A 20040-nucleotide genomic window follows, 5' to 3' on the forward strand; every position below is an offset into this window, starting at 1 on the left:
CACCTATGATTTGTTGCATCAAACTGCCACTGGACAAAAGATCAGCATAAGAACAGTGTTCCGGTAGCTTCCTGAAACAGGATTCCTTGGCAGAGCAGCTGTATACAAGCCTCACGTCAATGCTAAATGTCAACTGGAGTGGTGACTACTTTGGGACAATGAAAATGTTGTCTGGAGTGATACACCATGCTTTACTATTTGGCAGTCTAATGAAAGACTCTGCATGTCGCAAATGTAAGGAAATTGCTACCTACTGGAATGTGTAGTTCATAAAGAGTGGCAGCTGTTAGAGAGCCAATTCCATATTAATGTCCATGGTTTTCGGCTGGAATGTGCAAAAAGCTCATAGAGTTGTGAAGGTCATGCGTCTACATACTTTGGCAATATACTGTAGTTTTCCTTACAATAAAACTAAACTTTAACATCTAATCTTTCAATAAGGTATATGCATAGACTAACTTTTGCTTTGCAATTCTACTTTTTCCATTTCATCTTCTCCTTTTGCTCTAACACTGGTTTTCACCCTGTAAATAATAAAATGTCTCTGTCCGGCTGCATTCTGTCCCTCTGCATATTTAGAGCAGTACTGTAAATAGTAACCTTATTTATCGTTTCCCACATTCCACAGCATCCTTTGTAGGTCAAACTTTATAACTCTATTATCTCAGCTGGGAGGACTCAAATTGGACTACAAGGATGCCTTGATGACTGCAATAGCCTTATATAATGTCCTCTACAGTAAAGTCCCAATTTTTGTGAATGCAGTCACTATTATTAAAATCTGCCGGCATTGTAGGAATCTACATTCCTTAAAAGGACACTTAGCTTGTTACAATACCTATAATTAGGTATTCAACCATTTTTAACTATTTCTACAAACAATTTTTTGTTCTATGCTAATACTTCAGATACCATATATTAAAAAAAAAATAAACTTGTATAACTAGACAGATCCAGTGTAATAGATTTCCTGATGTAAAGATCTCTATTACATATATTTTATCACATTTGGAAAGTCTGACAGGCATACACTGTTCCTGCGCACCTGGATTCATTATTTGCTTGTGGGATCAAAGTGCTCCCCTCATGCACAGAATGAGAGGGAGAATTGGATATTAATATCCCCAATATATCAAGCAGTGATTAATAGGTTTAAAGTCTGTCTATTATTCAAAGTGAGCATGAGTGAGAGACAGGTTTGTGGATAGGTGCAGATACAAGGGTCCCTAATCACCTTTCAAAAAAATGTAGCCCTTTTATCACTGACATATTTAGTGGCCAAGGGGGACACAATCCATCCCCCTTATTCCTCACATTTGTAAGTAAGGAGGCAGCTTAGAGTTGAATCTAATCATTGTCCTTATTTATTCTAATGCCACAAGTACCCCGTTTAAATAAATAAATATTTAACCCCCTTTATTCACTGTACTTTAGAGAGGTGAAGGTCTATCACTCAAAGTAATTGTGAGTAACAAAGAGACACAGAGATAAGTATAGCATCCTCATCACTCAGAATCCCAAAACACATCCCTCATTTTAAAAAAGTAAGAGAGTTTGATGGGTACGTTTGAAATATACCCTCAAACCTTTTACTTAAATCGTTATAAAAAACTCATAAAGCCGGTGTTGGACTTTAACTGAAATTCGACTGCAGTCAAAAGATATCATAAGACAAAGTAGGGAATTTTTCTAGGCTTCACAAAAAGGTGGGGCTACCTTTCTGTAGAACCTTGTCAAGCCCTCAGCTATCACTAGTGACGGCTAAGGGGAAAAATGTTCTTTCAATGTAGGATCCCGTAATCTTGTGGTATCCTCCGTAGACATCAGCACTCCTCTAGACTGTAAGCTCATTTGAGCAGAGCCCTCACCTACCTATTGTTTCTGTGTCACTGTGTAATTGTCTCATTTATTGTAAATTTCACCCCTTTTCATAATATTGTAAAGCTCTGTGAAATTAGTTGGCGCTATATAAATACCAATAATAATAATAATGATGATGACGGCTCCTGGAAGATGAAGTACCAGGAACTGAAGAGGACCTAGTGGAAGTAGATGGTGGTGGCTGTGAGACACAGGTTCAGGTAAGTAAAAATGACTTTCCACTGCATCATATGAATGCAAGCAGAGTTGTTACTAGACAACATAGCATAACAACATAGCGCTTGGCTTGGGGAAGTTCTTTATGTGTCTGGAGCCTGTCACACATGTGACAGTTTATAAAAGTGCTGATTTTAATAGAAATCGACAATTTTATACTTTGGGGCAGCCAGGGAGCATTGCTTTCTCTTCTGTTAGTTACATGGACATAACAGTAACACTTGGCGCACTTGTTCTCCCCCTTCTTAATAAACTAGAGAAAACATGCAGAAATAAATGTTTTCATTGAAAGTATATATAAAAAATAGATAAAACTGATGGAGTGATCCTTTAAAATGACATGGATAAAAACAGGTGTGAAATATATAAACAAAATAAACAATAAAACAGTAACAAACAGTTATGTGCCCATTTTCCAAAACTTAGTTCTACACTATAATAACAATGAGTTTTAGAAACAATGTTGTGACCAGTGTTAGCTCCCCTGCCAACATCAAGGCAAACAATATGAGTCCCACAGCTACTGTGATTGTCTCCACACTCCACTGGAGAGGCAAGATCTAATTAAACGAAAAGTGGAGCTTTTACAAAACCATACAGACTAATTAACCTTAAATAGGGAACACAGAGCTGTAACATGCCTGTATACACAAAAACAGCTGTGGAATATATATTTTTGTTTATTGAAAATTGTGCCACATCCATTAAGAAAAACCAAGCAAGGAAATTACAAGATGTGATAGAAATTCAATAATATATATAACACATGATTCCAATCAATTACTTTATGTTTCCTTCTTTTCCGTGAAGGATCACAGGCATTGTACGGCTCATGGCTCGCGCTGTGCTGTAAATATTACATGTGACTTCTGGATGTCTACCTGTATATGTTAGAAACTGTATGGCATTGCATATTTAATGTGACATTATTATATTTTCAATAATGTGTCTAACTCTTTATGAAAGTAACAAAACAGAATTTATGTGCAGTTCTATAAAATACAATATAATTCTAAAAATGCCAAAACATATATATATATATATATATATATATATATATATATATATATATATATATATATATATATATATATATATATATAAAATTATTAAAAGAACATGCTTGCTGCATTGGTTATGTGGTGCAATGATTGCTCTGGTGCCCATGTGCTGTATATAGTCAAGATATCTTTAAAACAATTTGCCTTCCTACCTGGGGTCCACCAGCGCTGATTCCAACCTCCACAATTCTTAAACATTAACTACAATTAGTTTTCCAGAGTTAAGCAAGTTAGTATTAGGCTTAGCCCATTGGCTGAGAGTAGCCATCTGATGCACTCAGCCAATGAGCTGGCACTGCATTACGGGCTTAGCTCAGGTAGGTTAATGGAATCTCTGTGCCCTTAGAGTGTATTTAAACTGGGGGCATGTCAGGGACTCCTGGCACCATATCAACTACAGCACACTGTAGTGTTTATGGTGTTTAGAGTGTTCCTTTAACACAAGACACTAGTTAGTGGGAACAGGATCAGTCAAAGTTAATTAACATGTTGGGTAAGAAGACGGGAGAGGTCTCTGAGATCAGAACACAAGATTCAGGATAATCAGATAATCAGAAACGGGTACTCTTAATCTGTAAAAATAACCATTTAATGAATAATATACTTCAACATAAAAATGGTTTGAATAGGGATTTTGCCATCAAATATAGCTGTCACCATGGCCATCTGTATGCAAATAGCTTTATTCATTCATTTATTTATTAATGAGGTCCATTGGGTCTAGGATTGGCTATAACATACTCAGTAACAAACTAACAGCTAATATAAAAACTCCAAGACCTAATGCACACGTTCCATTCCATTGTCTCTCTCTCAACATGGTGAAAACAATATGCACAATGCCAGTTATTTTAAAATTAGATCTCTTTCTATATCTCATGCTAATATTCATGTGAAAGGATTCACCGGTTCGATTTTTTTTTTAACAACAACATATTTGGTTCAATTGACTAAACTGTAACTTGTAAAAAATTAAGAATTTAAAACATTAGGCTGAAATAGCCAAAAAGGAAAAAATATCCATACCACCTTTTTCTTCAATTTAAAATTTAGTGGATAAAACTTGTTTTTACTCCCAGAAATTATATGATATGTCTTATTTTTTATTTTTGCTCTTGAGAATATATTTCCCAGTTCGCCTTATAGTATTCCCAGAATTCACCTGATTATCTCTGTGTAACTCTCTGCGGAATTTAAAAAGTAGCAATATTTTTTATATGGTTTATGTAGATATCAGCACACGGTAAGGATATGTTGTGCACACAATTGAAAGTAGTTTGAAAAAGTTGACCAAAAGAAAATTAAAACTGCTAAACCATTTGAAAAATAAAAAATATTTCTTTGGGAAGATATATATATAAAAGACAAAAAAAAGAAAAGACAAAAAAAGAAACAAATATATATCTTGCATTATTTAAAATATATCAGACAGACAGATAGATAGACAGATAGATGGATCATTGTTGCCATCAGTAACCAATTGATAATCTTTCCTGTCTTTTTGCCAGTATAGCTCCATTATTCTCTGTCCAATTTTTTAATTCAGGATTTAGTTTTTTGAAATTCAATTTTTTCAAATTTGCAATTCAAACGTTTTACTGCCAGCAGTGCTTAACTTGTGCCTTACTCTTTAATCTCATGATGTCAAACTCAAGTGACCAATATTGCGAGGAACACAAAATAAACTCTCTTACTTCTGTGGGCTTTTTGCCAATGTCAGAGGTTGGTGATTAAGACAGTAAGTGCACTGATGATACTAATAGGTGACAGGTAGTCAACCTATTCTGTTCCATATGGACTTTGCAATGCATATTATAAGCTTAAAGTACAAATAAATGGATATTGCAAACATTGTGCACACTGCAATTGTTATGGTATCACTTCCACAATACTTTGGTATTCTTATTAGTGCTTATTTGTCCTAGAGTTAGTCTAATTGATTACCAAGGAATCGTTAGCTGATGTTGGTTGCGTCCGTCACCAGGTTGTTTTGATGTGAGGTCTTCTCAGTCACTAACATTCAGAAATATTTTGATTATTCCTTAGGTAAAGTGTTTTCAAGCCCTTTTCCATCCTTTGATGTGTTGCATTAGCTACTATTTTGTTGGTCCTATTAATGTGCCAAATAACCTTTCTTGGTATAATTGTGAAACGTGAGTGTTTAACATAAAAGTATACAGCCCATTCTTACCAATATGATACTGGTTACAGTGTTTTCAAAATGTATCAGAACTGTGAGATCAGGATTGCTTCAACATCATTAACAGCTCATTGACAGCAATTAACATGTTGATAAATACACTGATCAGCCACAATATTAAAACCACCTGCCTAAAATTGTGTAGGTCTTCCTCGTGCTGCCAAAAGAGCTTTGATGCATCCAGGCATAGACTCCACAAGACCTCTGAGTGTGTCCTGTGGTATCTGGCACCAAGACATTAGCAGCAGATACTTTAAATCCTGCAAGTTGCGAGATGGGGCCTCTATGGATCAGATCTGTTGTTCCAGCACACCACATAGTTGCTCAATTGGATTGAGATCTGGCGAATTTGGAGGCCAAGGCCTATTTTGCCCATTTCTCCTGCTTTCAAACATGAAATTCAATAACAATAACACTTGCTGCCTAACATATTCCAACCCTTGACAGGTAACACTGTAACAATATAATCAATATTTTTCACTTACCCTGCTGTTAAAAAATTTCCCTGTTGTTTCTCAATTATATATTTTTATTAAACTTAACTTCCTTTAAATAACTTTTATGACATGTCCCCATGTATTAAATACCTGGTTTGACTCATTCCATTCAATAGTTCACTTGTAATGAGCACTGCTTTCATTTATACCGAACATGGCAGTTCCATTCTTTTGGTAGCAAAATACAATCAGAAGGTTAAATAACTTTTTCTGAAATGCATTTCATTTAATAACATTAAATGAATGGTATGAAATTGAGTTTCTAAATATAAAGTACATGAAATCAGACTGGCATTCAATGACTTACAGGAACATACATTGAAATTACACTTCCATTCATTACACTTTGAGTCATTCAGTAGCTGCCTGAAAATTGCTTTTCTTATGGAACCGCCTGCATTAAATGGCACAACATGTTAAATATTTAAGTAATCTGTCACAACAAGGTAAATAGTTCTTAAAGTGCACCTGTCGTGCAAATACAGTATGCATGGGCTTGCGCTGCAGACAATAAAATTAGTTCTATATATCACTAAGCAAATGTGCAGATTTAAAAATAGATATTTTTAGATTAAAAACGATTGTTTTTAGATTAATCATTTCCATCTATTCTACGAACAATTCAAACTGTTCATCTAAAAACAATAGTTGTTCATCTAACGGTAATTCCTGAGTGATATGATCTAAACTCGGTATCATATGGTATCAATTTAAATCAATTAAGAGAGGTTTCTGTTCAAGAATGACTTGAACCAGTTTGGAGTTTGTTTGTTTTATTTTCAGGTTGGGAATTCAAACAATTTCAAATACATTATACAGATGTAATAAATATATACAAACATTTGAAATAAAAAAAAAGACAGCTTTAAAATCCTTGACTTTTTGTTGAAATGCCCCAATCATAATCAGCCAGTATCTCTATTTACTCTAGAACGTTGCTTGACCTGTCAAGAGTCTCTCATTTTTATTTACGGAGTCATAACTTTTGGACATATTTAACACAGCATTTCAAAAACCTCAAATCAGCAAAAACAGGTTTTCAAAAACCTCAAAGCAGCAAATAGTGCATCAAGCTTGTCCAGAGTAGAAGGTAGTAAGCCGCCAGTTCTGTTACACCAGATGCTCAAGTGTTGATAGGGTCTCCGCAATACCAGCGGTAAGTACTGGGATATCCCTCACCTGCAGGGGGAGGAGCAGGTATCAAAACACCAGCAGTCTTCATGGAAACCCTGAAGAGGGATGGGCCGCCTCACACATCTGAACCATCTGGCAGGCCACAGGTAGGCCGCATAAGTGCTGCAAGGAGCTGCCACCAAATAGGATTTGAAATGCATTCAATAATTATTCTCATGAGTCCTGAAAAGGCACAAATCAAGCCAGTTAATATGCATAAAGTCAGTTATTCTCTTGGAGCTCTGTCACAACGCAACCACTCGTCATAGAAGTCATATTTTGGTTGCCTTTTACATGTGACTTCTTGCGTTAAATCAGATGTTAGGCTGAAAGTGTTTTATATTACTCAATCTGAAAACATAATTTTCCTGCAAATAATTATTATTTGGAATTAGCCTAAATTCTGATTAAAATATTAATTGAACTAGCAGAACATATTTTAAAAAGGCTCTTTGGAGTCTTGTGAAAAAATCCAATTGTTATGAAAAGAAAATGGATCAAAAAAATGGTCAACTATCCATTCAAAATCAGAGATACACAGTTCCCATGTCCTTAAAACAACAATTCATAATTAAAGCAAAGAATGAACAGAGTGAGGTCAAAACTAATGTAGGGGTTCCCACAGTTAATGATAATCCTGGAAATAGAAGCAGGAGCCACAGAACAGTCTCCATAATTTTAGTGAGTCACTTTACCCACACTGAAAACAATTGTCAGATTCTATGATACAAAAAGTTTACAGTAGTTTTACAATTTGTTTTTAACAATTGCACAGTCGTAGCAGAGGGCATTAAATAACAAATGGGCAATGTTGTTTAGATTGTAATGGGGGTGTTGTGTCATGGGCATCATCTGTCTTTTCTAGAATGTAGAATGTAGAATGTAGAATCAATACCCCGATGTCCACAGCTTCCATCTATTCTTCACATCTCTCCGAGAAAGTGACGTTATAGCCCTGTGCATCTATATTTAAAAAAAAAAAAAAACTATAATTTAATGTCTAAATAAGAGGAATTTAAACATTCCCACTGTTATTATAAAATGCATTTGGAAATCCAAAAGTATACACTTGTATAAATAGTCCCACTTATTGTCCACCTTGATTGGTTTCTTAAAGCGTTCTATTCTGCTCAAAAGAGTATTGTGGAATAGCAAAGGTAATCACTGTTATTTATGCCAAGAGCTGTAGCACATTATCCTACAACTGCTGGGATTTCAATAGTAATAACTCTTCAAAACCTATCTTTCACGATACACTGTTTTTATAATTCAGTTTCTGCGTTGAAATAGAAATATGGGGAACTGTATTTTTTTTTATTTTTTTTTTATTTGGTGTGGGAGTGAGATAGTCACATATGAGGATCCAAACAAAATTCCATTAATACATTTCAGTTTCTCGGAGTTCTCTCAGTAACCTACAAAAAAAAAAAAAACGATTGTATCAAATAAAGCTATTATTTACAGGATTTGCTTTAATTTGAGTGTTGAAGTTTGGAGGCATGTACTTATCATCTGCAGACTAATACAAATATTCATAAGCATGAACTGCAGGTGAATACGTCGAAAGAAGTATTACTATCTGTTTAGCATGCATTTTAAGAAAGAACAAGTTTATGAAATATATCAGTGCAATCGTGACACTAACATCTTACTATTTGATTGTTAAGAAGTAAGTTTGTGAACTATAAACATGAAGAAATAATTGTAAAAATACGCCTTGTGCAAAAAAAAAAAAGCCACAGTAATGATTGCTGCTCTTTTTTTATTGGCACTTTAAGAACCCCAAATGAAATTAGTTAATGTAATTGAACTAGTGTGTACAATAGTGCAGAAAAAAAAGTGTATGGCAAGTGTAATTTGTATAAAATAACATTAAAAGAACGTATTAAATCTGCCTTATCTCTTGATTATTTTTAATTAACGTAAATGTAGTTTTTCATTTAGTATTCCTGATTTTGAAATAGAAAAGCCCATGTAAGCTACAGTGTATACAGCGTTCCACCAAGGGATTCTAGAGACATATATTGCTAAACAGCTAAGTAAAAGTAGTTTACTAAATTCTCCATTAACCCGTGATGGCATTATTTTCCTAATAATTCCTTAATGCATATGTTTCCCCATCGCAGTACTAATATGCTTGGAGAGGAAGCATGCATCATTAGTAACATAAAGCCCGTGCAAAATTGCTACTGTACCTTTTGGCGCATACAGATGACACCAATGTAGGCTTTTGATTTGGGTATTTAAACTTGCTCTGCCTCTGACTAGGTGCCCTGTTGTGGTTCTTGCTGTCCCAATAGCACACTCCTTTACAGTTCTGATTTGTGGTTTGCCCTTAGGGAGCTTATCTGTTTATCCTGATCTGTGTGCAGAGCCGGACTGGGAAAAACATTCGGTCCAGGCATTTTTTAATTACAGCGGCCCACTAAAAAGGGGGTGGGGGCAGATAGGGTGTGTTTTGTCATCACCAATGACAAGCACGCCCCATCACAACGTGAGCATGTTGGTTCAATGCTCTTCCAGGGTAGACCATGCGCAGAGCTTTGCTGAAGAGCTCTGGCATGAGAAAAATACCCTTGCACAACGCAAGCAAATTGAATAACATGCTTGCACTGTGTTTGCTTGAAATTTGTCTCTGGTGTCTCCATAGTTGGGATACCAGGAGACAAAAATGCTAGGAAAGCATATTGTGCAGTGTGTGAGGGTGCTGTGTGTGTGTAAGGGGTGTGATGTGTGTGTGAGAGGGGTGCAGTGTGTGTGTGTGAGGGGTGTAGTGTGTGTGTGTGTGTGAGAGTGATGGGGCTGTGAGTCTCAGGGGTGCAGTGTGTGTGTGTGTGTGTGAGTGAGGGTGCTGTGAGTGACAGGGGTGCAGTGTGTGTGTTTGTGTGAGTGAGGGTACTGTGAGTGTTAGGGGTGCAGTGTGTGTGTTTGTGTGAGTGAGGGTGTTGTGAGTGTTAGGGGTGCATTGTGTGTGTTTGTGTGAGTGAGGGTGCTGTGAGTGTTAGGGGTGCAGTGTGTGTATTTGTGTGAGTGAGGGTGCTGTGAGTGTTAGGGGTGCAGTGTGTGTGTGTGCTGTGAGTGTTAGGGGTGTCTGTGAGGCTGATGTGACTAGGGTGATTATTTCCCCCCTCCCTGCTTACCTTATGCCTGGGAGGGGGGATCCTGCTGCTCCTGCCGCCATCCATCCCTGGTGGTCTTAGTGGTGAGTGATAGTGCCGGCCCTGCAAAGACCGACAAGGGAGATCCTGTGATCTCCCTGCTGGCCTCGTTCCATGGCCACCGCGGCCCACTGGCATTTGCCCGGTGTGCCCGATGGCCTGTCTGTGTGCTACCAACCTTTGGCTTATGTATTCCATGTATGCGGTTTTCCTGACACTATAGTGCCTTGAGGGTGCCCCCTCTGTCAGGGTCCCCCTCCCGTGGCACTGAAGGGGTTAAAACCCCTTCAGTTACTTACTTTAATCCAGCGCCGGGCTCCCTCGGCGCTGGTGACCTCTCCTCCCCGCCGACGTCAGCTCCCTCTGCCGACATCAGCGGAGCCAATGCTTTCCTTCGGACACTCTGCGCGATGGTGGCATAATATGCCTCCAGCGTCGCAGATGCCCCTCTAGTGGCTTTCTCTGAAACTGCTATGTTTGCATCTGAAGGGTTAAACCTGAGGGACCTGGCCCCCAGACCACTTCATTGAGCTGAAGTGGTCTGGGTGACTATAGTGTCCCTTTAAGGGCAAATAACACTTTCTGTCCTCTTAACATGTCATCTGTCTCAGGTTTGCATGTTGGGTTACAACTGGCCATGACGCATAAACAATCTCTCTGCATTTGGCAGAGGGATTGACCGGAGTATCAGGTGAGAAATTGGAATTAATGATGTTGCTTTGTTTTCTTCAATTTTGCTGTGTATTCCAATGTAATGCAAACAAACCTTGTCTTTACACAAGGTTGCTGAAGGATACAACTTGTTCATTGCTGAACTATGTGGATTTTGGGGATTAGTGGGTGAACTGACATGCTGTCTTCTTTATATTCTATCTGGCAGGATTTGTTTGCGTTAGACCTGGAGCCATACAGATACAGTGGAGTCAATATGACTGGATTCCGACTACTTAACATTGAAAATCCTCAGGTTTCATCGGTTGTTGACAAGTGGTCAATGGAGCGGCTTCAAGCTCCACCGAAACCAGAAACGGGCCTTCTTGATGGCATGATGACAGTGAGTACAAATCAAAAGAAAAATACAAAAATAACAAAAAACTTTATTGACATAGATCTATTATTTCTTAAATGTAAAAAGGTAAATATAGCAATGCTTTTATATATATATATATATATATATATAGAAAAAATCCAAGAGCCAGGCACTCCTCCTTTACAAAAAACTTTCAAGTGTATATATGGGCCTAGGTGCAATCCCGCGTTATATATAGAGAAAAAAGCAATGAAGGGAGCACACTAGGTCTTCGTAATAGTGCAAAGTTATTTACTGCATTCCAAGGAATACATCTCTGTGTTATACAAAACAATCAACGTTTCGACCCTGCTGGGTCTTTATCAAGATCACAGTGACAAATGAAAGTTATTAACAATTTATACATAATCGTGTAATGAGCTTACCAGTAAGATGATCGGACAGCCGATAGACTGAAAACCCGGAAGTGAGAACCACCACGTGTCGTCGTGCGTGTGACGTATTACGTGTTACGTATCAAACAGATAGCGTAGTTGCTAGGGAACTACGTTCAGAAAATACAAACATACACCCGGTAAAGGGAAAACCGGAGGAAACAAAGGCTATATCAGTCCACAGACATGTATATACAACAAGAGCTGAGCCCATCTCCCCAGAATCTGCACAAGTACATCTATGTCCGTGCACAGAAAACGTGAAGTGAAAAATTGTGTGGAAAAAAACATCGGAGTGAAAACTTACAGTGTATAAGCAATATACATAGACTATCTGTACATATGGGGATCGGGCTAAAATACAAAGTATTTAGTAAACTATAAAATTGCGTTGTGTTGTGTATACCAACGTCTAATCAATAAGACTAATGATTATTCTTATAGCATGTAGTGGGCCTTAAGCTAGAGGCATATATATATATATGTATATATATATATATTTGTGTACGGGATTATGGAAGGGGCGCACATTAAAGTCTGTGTAGTTTATAATATATAAGAGTCGGTTGAGGTGTGCCGAAACCGACGCGAGGTTAGGCCTGCAAAAAGAGGGCCCACCCAGATATGATGATATATAAAGAGGGTGTGGTGGGAGGGAATTTCTGAAATCGTCGAAGACAGGTGAGTAAGGGGTTTGCTGGGTTTAAATAGCCTTAAAATCCCTCCCACAACTTCAGGCATACGCCTTCTATTTGTGTACGGGATTATGGAAGGGGCGCACATTAAAGTGTGTGTAGTTTATAATATATAAGAGTCGGTTGAGGTGTGCCGAAACCGACGCGAGGTTAGGCCTGCAAAAAGAGGGCCAAAAAGTATGTAACATTTATTAAACATAACAACATCATTTAGACATATTATAGAAAGCGAGCCTGATTTCTTCTCTGGACTTGGAATGTACCGGTTGTATGCCGAGGACTTCCAGCGTGCCATCTTCTCTACAAGATGAGTTGGAACTTGACAACTAGAGGCTGCTGTGGTGGCCCTAATACGGAATGAATGTCCCGAGAAGGAATTTGGATTGAGGCCAAGACTAATAAATGAGGAGCGAATGTATAGCATGAACTGTTTGAGAGATGTGCCAAAAATTGTACCAGCAACCATTATAATCGGAATGCACATATTATCTTGAACCACATACAATACTTACACGTATCCTAAGCCGTAGAGTACGTTTGCTTAGTATTAGTAGATAAATCTTACCTGCGTAGACACTAACTCCGGGCATGATCGATACCTTTTTGACCAGCAGAGGAATTCTGGACTGCGTGTTCTTTTATCCTAACCGTTACGTTTAAGCAAAGGTCTGACGTCAGGACTTCAGAAGTGGCAAAGGCGGAGGATGCTGCAGGGGTCTTGAGACGACAGGGTTTGTGTTTATTAAAGATAATTTGTTACCTGGAGCTAGTTCTTGTAGCATGCTGTGAGGAGGAAGGAAACGTAACATGTTTAAAATATGCAAAACTCAGATGCCCATGGAAACTCACGTGTAGTAGAGCTGCTAACTAATGGGTACCAATAGGTGAAGATAAGGACTATCCTATAAGAGTCGAGGCCGTGCCGTCAGCCCTGTGTTTGAGAGAGGCCCTACCTATGATTTGGGCCAAGTGGACTTGTACTAACTACGCGTAGCAGGGTGTTAACCTCTTGTGGACAAGCGTTAACCTGACCGTACACGTGTGATTACCTGCATCGAACCACAGCGAAAAAGGACTGTAACAGGCACCTGATGAAACTAACTGTTGTGATGCGAACCGAAGAATAGAATGCAAATCCGTGACTCACCGTAGGGAAATGCTTGCACAAGAGAGGAACCTGAAAAGGAGCTTTGATTGTAGTTTAAATTCAAAGACGATATGTGGTTGTATAGCAAGTACCCTATAGCAGTTACATGGTAGGCTTGGGATCGTAAATGCTAGTATTATAGGGTGCTTAAGGTGTTACAGCCTAAACCGAAAACATCTAGCATGACCGAAAGTAACTCCTGATGGACTTCGTAAACTTAAATAACGTGAAATGTGTACGACGTCAAATGCGTGATGAATGAATTGAATGCGCATGGAGGACCCTGTGAATGTCAAGCGGGTTTGAATGGAATTCGCTTGGACGAAACGGAGGCAGAGTGGTGCCTCGATGTTCGATATGAAACAAGTGGGAATTCTGTTTACCCGGCCTAACTAGATTGCTAATGTTTATCCTGCATTGCTTGTATAAGTGACGTCGATGTGATAATTAAGTGATAGTATGAGTCGATAAATGGTAATTCAGAACTCAACGTACTAAAAGCCCCCAATAGGTTGCAAAGTAATAAATAGTATATATGTGATACATGAGTCTGGAAGCAGTCACTGTATGTACGTCAGCGTCTGGAGGACCCGACGATGGACCAATACAAGGCCTAACCTGTACAACGTGTAACGTGAAAGGCAACGTGAGACCCAACGTACGTAATTAACTGAATATATGTAAGAAATGCCTGAAATAAGTTGATTGGAGGAACCGCTGGTCTTGGTTTCTACTAGCTTGGCCTGGGCCCGTAGTGTATGTGGTATTTAAGGATCACCAGCGAGTGACAGGTTGGGGTAATATATAATTGGTATCCCTGAACTGCAATGTCTAAGTATCTAGCAAACCCTCAGCCCGTAAGAGATAACGTATTGAAAGCACAGGATTAGCCTAGTATGATAGTCCTGACATACTGTTTGCATAACTGTAAGAGTATGTAACTCACAACCGAAACCAAAGCGGGAAACAAAGTGCTAGGAATACCTGATTTGGTCATAGGATCTAAAACATAGGGATCATGCGAGACGGGTCTGTAGTGTGCCGTCCCCCCCAGCTTACTAGGAGTGCGAGCGTGAGTGTGAGTGAGTGTGTGCTGGCTGACTAGCTAGTGCCGCAATGCGGCGAAACGATTACTCTAGGTTGGTGACAGGTGAGGCCCTGCTAGATGCCAAGCGGCGTGAGAGGCTCTATCTATGCGTTGGCGCGAGGGGATAACGTGGCCACTGAAACGTAGTGGCGGGGTGTCGGCCTCTCGGTGACAGCTAAACATAAGATAGAATGGGAGTGACAGGTGAGGCCCTCTCTATGCCACAATGCGAGGCGACTAACTATGATTTGGCCCGAGGGGCGTAGTACCTCCAAGTACGAGGATGGGTGTTGGCCTCACGGGACCACTAACCTATGGCAAAGAAGCCAGGGGGAATAATAACTAGTGGACACCTAGGAACCTAACAGCCAGCAGTTGCTAACTAAGATGGAAGGTCAGTTAGTGACAGAGGACATACCATTGAACGAAACGTGGGTGGTAATGAGTTAGGATCGTACGGCTTGACCGACACCGGGGTCCAGTTGGTCGGGACGTATAAACTAGAATGCGTGTACGATTGTACGTAGAGCCCTCGGGGCTCGAGGTGCCCAAATCGTGGCCTTGACTTGAAATGTAATACGAATAAACATATATGGCTGCACTGACTGAAGATGAATTAGGACTGGTTCGGACAACGCTCAGTTTGTAGTGTAAATACATTGATTCAAAGACCCCCACAATGATGAGCAGGTCAAAGAAAGTCAGAGCGGCGTTCTCTCATATCTACATATGATCAGTACTCCTAATCGGATGCCTGTATGGCTTCCCGTAACGCCACCAGTATGTTAATCAAGCCCTCTGTGGGGATAGTGTTAATGTATGAAAGGATCTAACGCAGCCGAGGGGAGCATTCACTCCGCGTACTGAAACCCTCTATGTTATTACCATGAATGTGCAACCGTGTACAGACAATGGGCAGACAATGGGAGAGGGGGGTGTGGGGAGAAGAGGGGGAACACCTTCCTACTCAGTATACAGACAGTGTAATGTAGATAAGACTGTATACAAAGACTATCCGTATGCAGCGTGTTTGCGGCCCTGAGACTGTGCTTTGTAGGTAGCACAGAATGAGACTAATAATATTCTAAGGCTGGAGAGATTGCAATCCAACAGGTGCGTAGATCCATGCCATTTGCGTGGACATGTCCGCTAAGACTGGAACACAGAAAGCAAAGGGGGCACTGTAACCCCTTCATGCCTAGAGCATGAATACAACTCTCTGCTCTGTATTAAATGACATGTGAATGACATGTTTGCTAGAAAGTCACATTAATTTTCAGAACCCGCTATCCATTCTGTTACACAGGATAGCCCGTAAAATGCTCTTATGTGCTTTGCATTTAATACGTCTGTCTGTCTATTAACATAGGCGTGTTAGAATGGTGTCTTGCCCGCAGAGCCTACATATAATTTTGCAGGAATTATAGTTGGTACAAGGCGTATACACACCATAAAAATTACAAGAACGTGTTAAAAGGATGTAAAGACTTAGTTATCACCCAGATTACAGCGCTCTCCTTTCAGGGTGAGTTCTTAAACCTAATCATCTCACAGCCACCAGATGCGCAGTACAGAACTCCTACAAAGTGTTATGCGAAGTCTGTACCACTCTACTCCTTCTGCATGTAGATTATTCTTGTGAGACCAGTTTAATATTGAATAAAGTTTGCGCGCCCCACGCATAGTCTAACACTGTGAATCTGAACAAGCGTGTACCCTACAATAGTGAAACCTATGTACATGATCTTAACGTTTCTCAGTCTAATCACTGCTCTCTCAGCGAGATATGTCTAACCTCAATACAGCCCTTTGAACAACTATGAATGTGGCTTTTGCATGGCGCCACTCACTCCATTCCAACACTATAGGCTTGTTCCCGTCAATGTAATGCCTTGGTAGGAACCCTTGAGATCTATCGCCCACTCGAGACCAGCACTGGCCTGGACAGTCATTCAAACCCAATGAACGTGATTTATTCCGGCTCTCTGTACTATCTGTGCGGCTGGTAGATGTCCGAAAAGTACATTTGTCTTGACACAAGAACCGATCAACAATATCGCCGAACAGCTGTTAGACATACATGGAAATGCGATTTCGAGTTGTTATGCGTGTGTTAGAGGCATATAAACAAACAAACATACCCAAATAGCGAGTGTGACGAACTGGCAGTACAGAGTATTTTTTACCGACGGATGATCCTGCGTACAGATAGTATGTATGCAGCGAAGATATTCGAATGGACTTACATTTTTGATGAACCGGCGAATGGCTACCGATGTGTATGAAAATACTCACGAAACCGGCGGGCTGTGTACGAGCGTCGCGGCAGATTGACGTCAGAGGTCCTGTGAAGCGGAAATGAAGGCGGGAATTTCCGAAATCGTCGAAGACAGGTGAGTAAGGGGTTTGCTGGGTTTAAATAGCCTTAAAATCCCTCCCACAACTTCAGGCATACGCCTTCTATATATGTATATATATATATATATATATATATATATATATTTACCAAAAAACACAAGTGGTTCCTGCACTCACGCTTTAGTGTCCCTTAATGGCCGGGTGCCAACCATCAATAGCTGTAATATCCAAAAAATCCAAATGTGTGGCTGCACTCATGGTTTAAAAGTCCAAAGTTTAATGGAAAAACTATTTAAAACATCAGTAGATCAGCGTTTCAGTCATGTAAGACTTATCCTGATCAAAGTCTTACATGACTGAAACGCTGATCTACTGATGTTTTAAATAGTTTTTCCATTAAACTTTGGACTTTTAAACCGTGAGTGCAGCCACACATTTAGATTTTTTTATATAGATATATATATATAATACTTGATACCAAGTCTTGAAAAAAGTCCCTAGTGGACTGAAACGTTGACACTATGTAATCAACTTTTTGAAGCTTGAATAAATGGCACATTTTTGGCAACAGTATCGAGTCCTGTGAGTGCACTTCCAACAAGGTATTTTATATTTTGAGGTCGGAGTGGCACCTAGGCAATAAACAAGACTGGGAGCAGGAGTGCGGGGCCCAGCGTGAATTTTTATATATATATATATCAGTTTTTTATAATATAGAATAATCAGAGTTTATTTCATCAACATTTAGGGAGGGCAGTTCAATGCCAAGGTGATGTGATGGTTCTCTCTGACACATCAGATAAGGCTTGAAGTTCTGTTTGAAACTCACAGCTTCACAATTAAAAAAAAGTAATTTTTAAACAGTTCTAAAAGTAAAGCAATCAGCATAAACATTGGTAAAATGTTCCAGCATATTCTGTTTTTAGAACCTTTCCCCAGGACTGCTTTTTTAATAGCCTGTGACAAGTTCCTGTCCCTTTAAATGCGGTTCACGCTTTACATACGGCTCCCTTCCTAATCTTATCCTATTATTTTATGTTTGATATAATCTGCCCATTTATCAGTCTGCTCAACATGCCCTTTAAATTAGGGCTTGATTAGAATGTTAGAAGTATTTCAAAATTTAGAGGCACAATAAAATATTACTACTGTGTCACTGTTATGTCTCTAATACAACATGATTTAAAATTCCAGCATCTGGTCTGTTATGATAATTTCGACCTAGAGTTATAGAATCATCCATGTTTAGCAACAGTTACTTTGTGTATGCCACAGAATGTATGGTTTTAATTAAACAGTAATAAATCAGTGTTTGTTTCTAAATGTTTACTTCTGCTTGCATGCAATGAAACAATTAACATTGTATTATTACTTCTTGTAGTGTGCTTTGTTATGTAGCTGTTAAATTTGATTTAGTAAAATATCGCCGTTGCACGAGAAGATCATGGAATTGAATCACCATGCATGATAAAGCGAAAAGCTAAGGACAAACTTTAGGAAAATAATTTATAAGAACTCTCTAATTTTCCTTTTAGGGAAATTTTTCTCCAACTTTCACCTGATTTTTCACATAACTTTCAAGTCACCACCACTCACTGTTTGATGAATAGACCCATCTATGCCTCTGTCAACATCGAACATTGTAAGCTCTGCATGTTCCACCGATGTCCATGGTCAATCTCAGCACCTTTACTCCATCAAGTTTGTTATTAAATCCATAGTTTTATGAACTGCAAAGTAATCAAAGGGACACTATAGCTTACCAAGCCACTTCATCTCATTGAAGTTAATTATTGCTGTTTCTGATAAACTGCAATAATTAAATTATAGGGTCTACTGCTCATTAATGCCTCGTTTCCACTGAGCGGATCGGTTCGGGTCGGTACAGTTTGGAAGGTTTAGAATGGTCCAGCCCATTCTGGTGAGCGTTTCCACTGCAAGCCAGACTTTCAGGGGCCATGCAGGGTTTTGAAAAAATGCTCTTCCTGTCCACCAATCAATGGATTGTATAGTAGCTCCACCCTAACCGAACTGTTCCATTTCCTATGGCCCTACATCTGAAGCAGGACCCTGAATGGATCGGTACGGTTCGCTTATATGGACCACTTTCATAATGGGAACACCCAAAATAGCGAACCGTACCGAACCGAACTGAACCGATCCGCTCAGTGGAAACAAGGCATTAGTGGCTGTCTACCAGACAGCCACTAGACACACTTCCTGGCGTTTCAGAGAGTTTTGTATTCCTAACACTATAGTGTTTTTTGTAAATAATAACTTGTTGCTGCTGAGTTTGTGGCCAAGTTCATACCAAATTTGGTTTCTTCACTTAAATCAAAGAATTGTCCTCTTGTCATGGCTTGGATTAGCTCTTGATTCGTATACTTGGCCAGTAAAACCTACCTTCATCTGAGTTATACCTCAAGTGACCACGTTTTTTATTCATTCTCCGGTTTAAAATATAATCCAAAATTAATAGTCACGTGTTTCCACAATGTTTTCCATGATATCTAATGTATTAACAATGTCTAGGCCAGATGTTACACTAACAATGTCTAAGACAATAACTTATCGAAACACTGGAATTATAAATTTTCTGCTGCAATAAATAGAAGAATCAGTAAATAAACAGTTGCATTAAATGTAATTTGCCAAAAAATAATGTTACCAAGGCTTTACAGGATCCTTGTGTAAAACAGGATACATATTTTTCGTATATTTGACGTGGCATGTAAACTTACACTTAAGTGGCCATTGGAGTGATCTGATAAACCTCCAATTATTTAAATGTGCGATTTTGGATAGTGTGCAAGTAGCTCTTTTTCTTTGGTTTCTAAGGTTATGTATTTGCCAACAAAAAGATGCAAAAAACTCACGCCTTTTCTAAATTAGGGACGGTTGGTGAAGGAAAGTCCACTTTGTGGTATAAGTTGTCCTCTACAACTGCACACAGGATTTGGAGGGAAACGGTTAAAAGAGAAAAGCCTAAAATTGATAAGTAGACAGCTAAATTATATAAAAAAATGCCACATTCCCTATTTTTATATGCGTGCACATTCAGTTTGACAATATCAATTATACCATTGTGGTTTTGAACTCCTAT

At 39.0% G+C, this 20040-nt stretch overlaps 1 protein-coding gene across 6 annotated transcripts in view; it reads left to right on the plus strand.

Moving 5' to 3' along the window:
• GRIK1 (glutamate ionotropic receptor kainate type subunit 1) overlaps positions 1-20040 on the plus strand; it is a 479351-nt gene that overhangs the window by 297459 nt on the left and 161852 nt on the right. For all 6 annotated transcript variants that reach the window (XM_063448077.1, XM_063448103.1, XM_063448095.1 and 3 more), the window contains one exon: positions 11067-11240. In XM_063448077.1, the coding sequence (XP_063304147.1) occupies positions 11067-11240 (174 nt within the window). The remainder of the gene's footprint in view (positions 1-11066; positions 11241-20040) is intronic.

Source organism: Pelobates fuscus, chromosome 1, assembly GCF_036172605.1.
Source record: "Pelobates fuscus isolate aPelFus1 chromosome 1, aPelFus1.pri, whole genome shotgun sequence".
Taxonomy (NCBI): domain Eukaryota; kingdom Metazoa; phylum Chordata; class Amphibia; order Anura; family Pelobatidae; genus Pelobates; species Pelobates fuscus.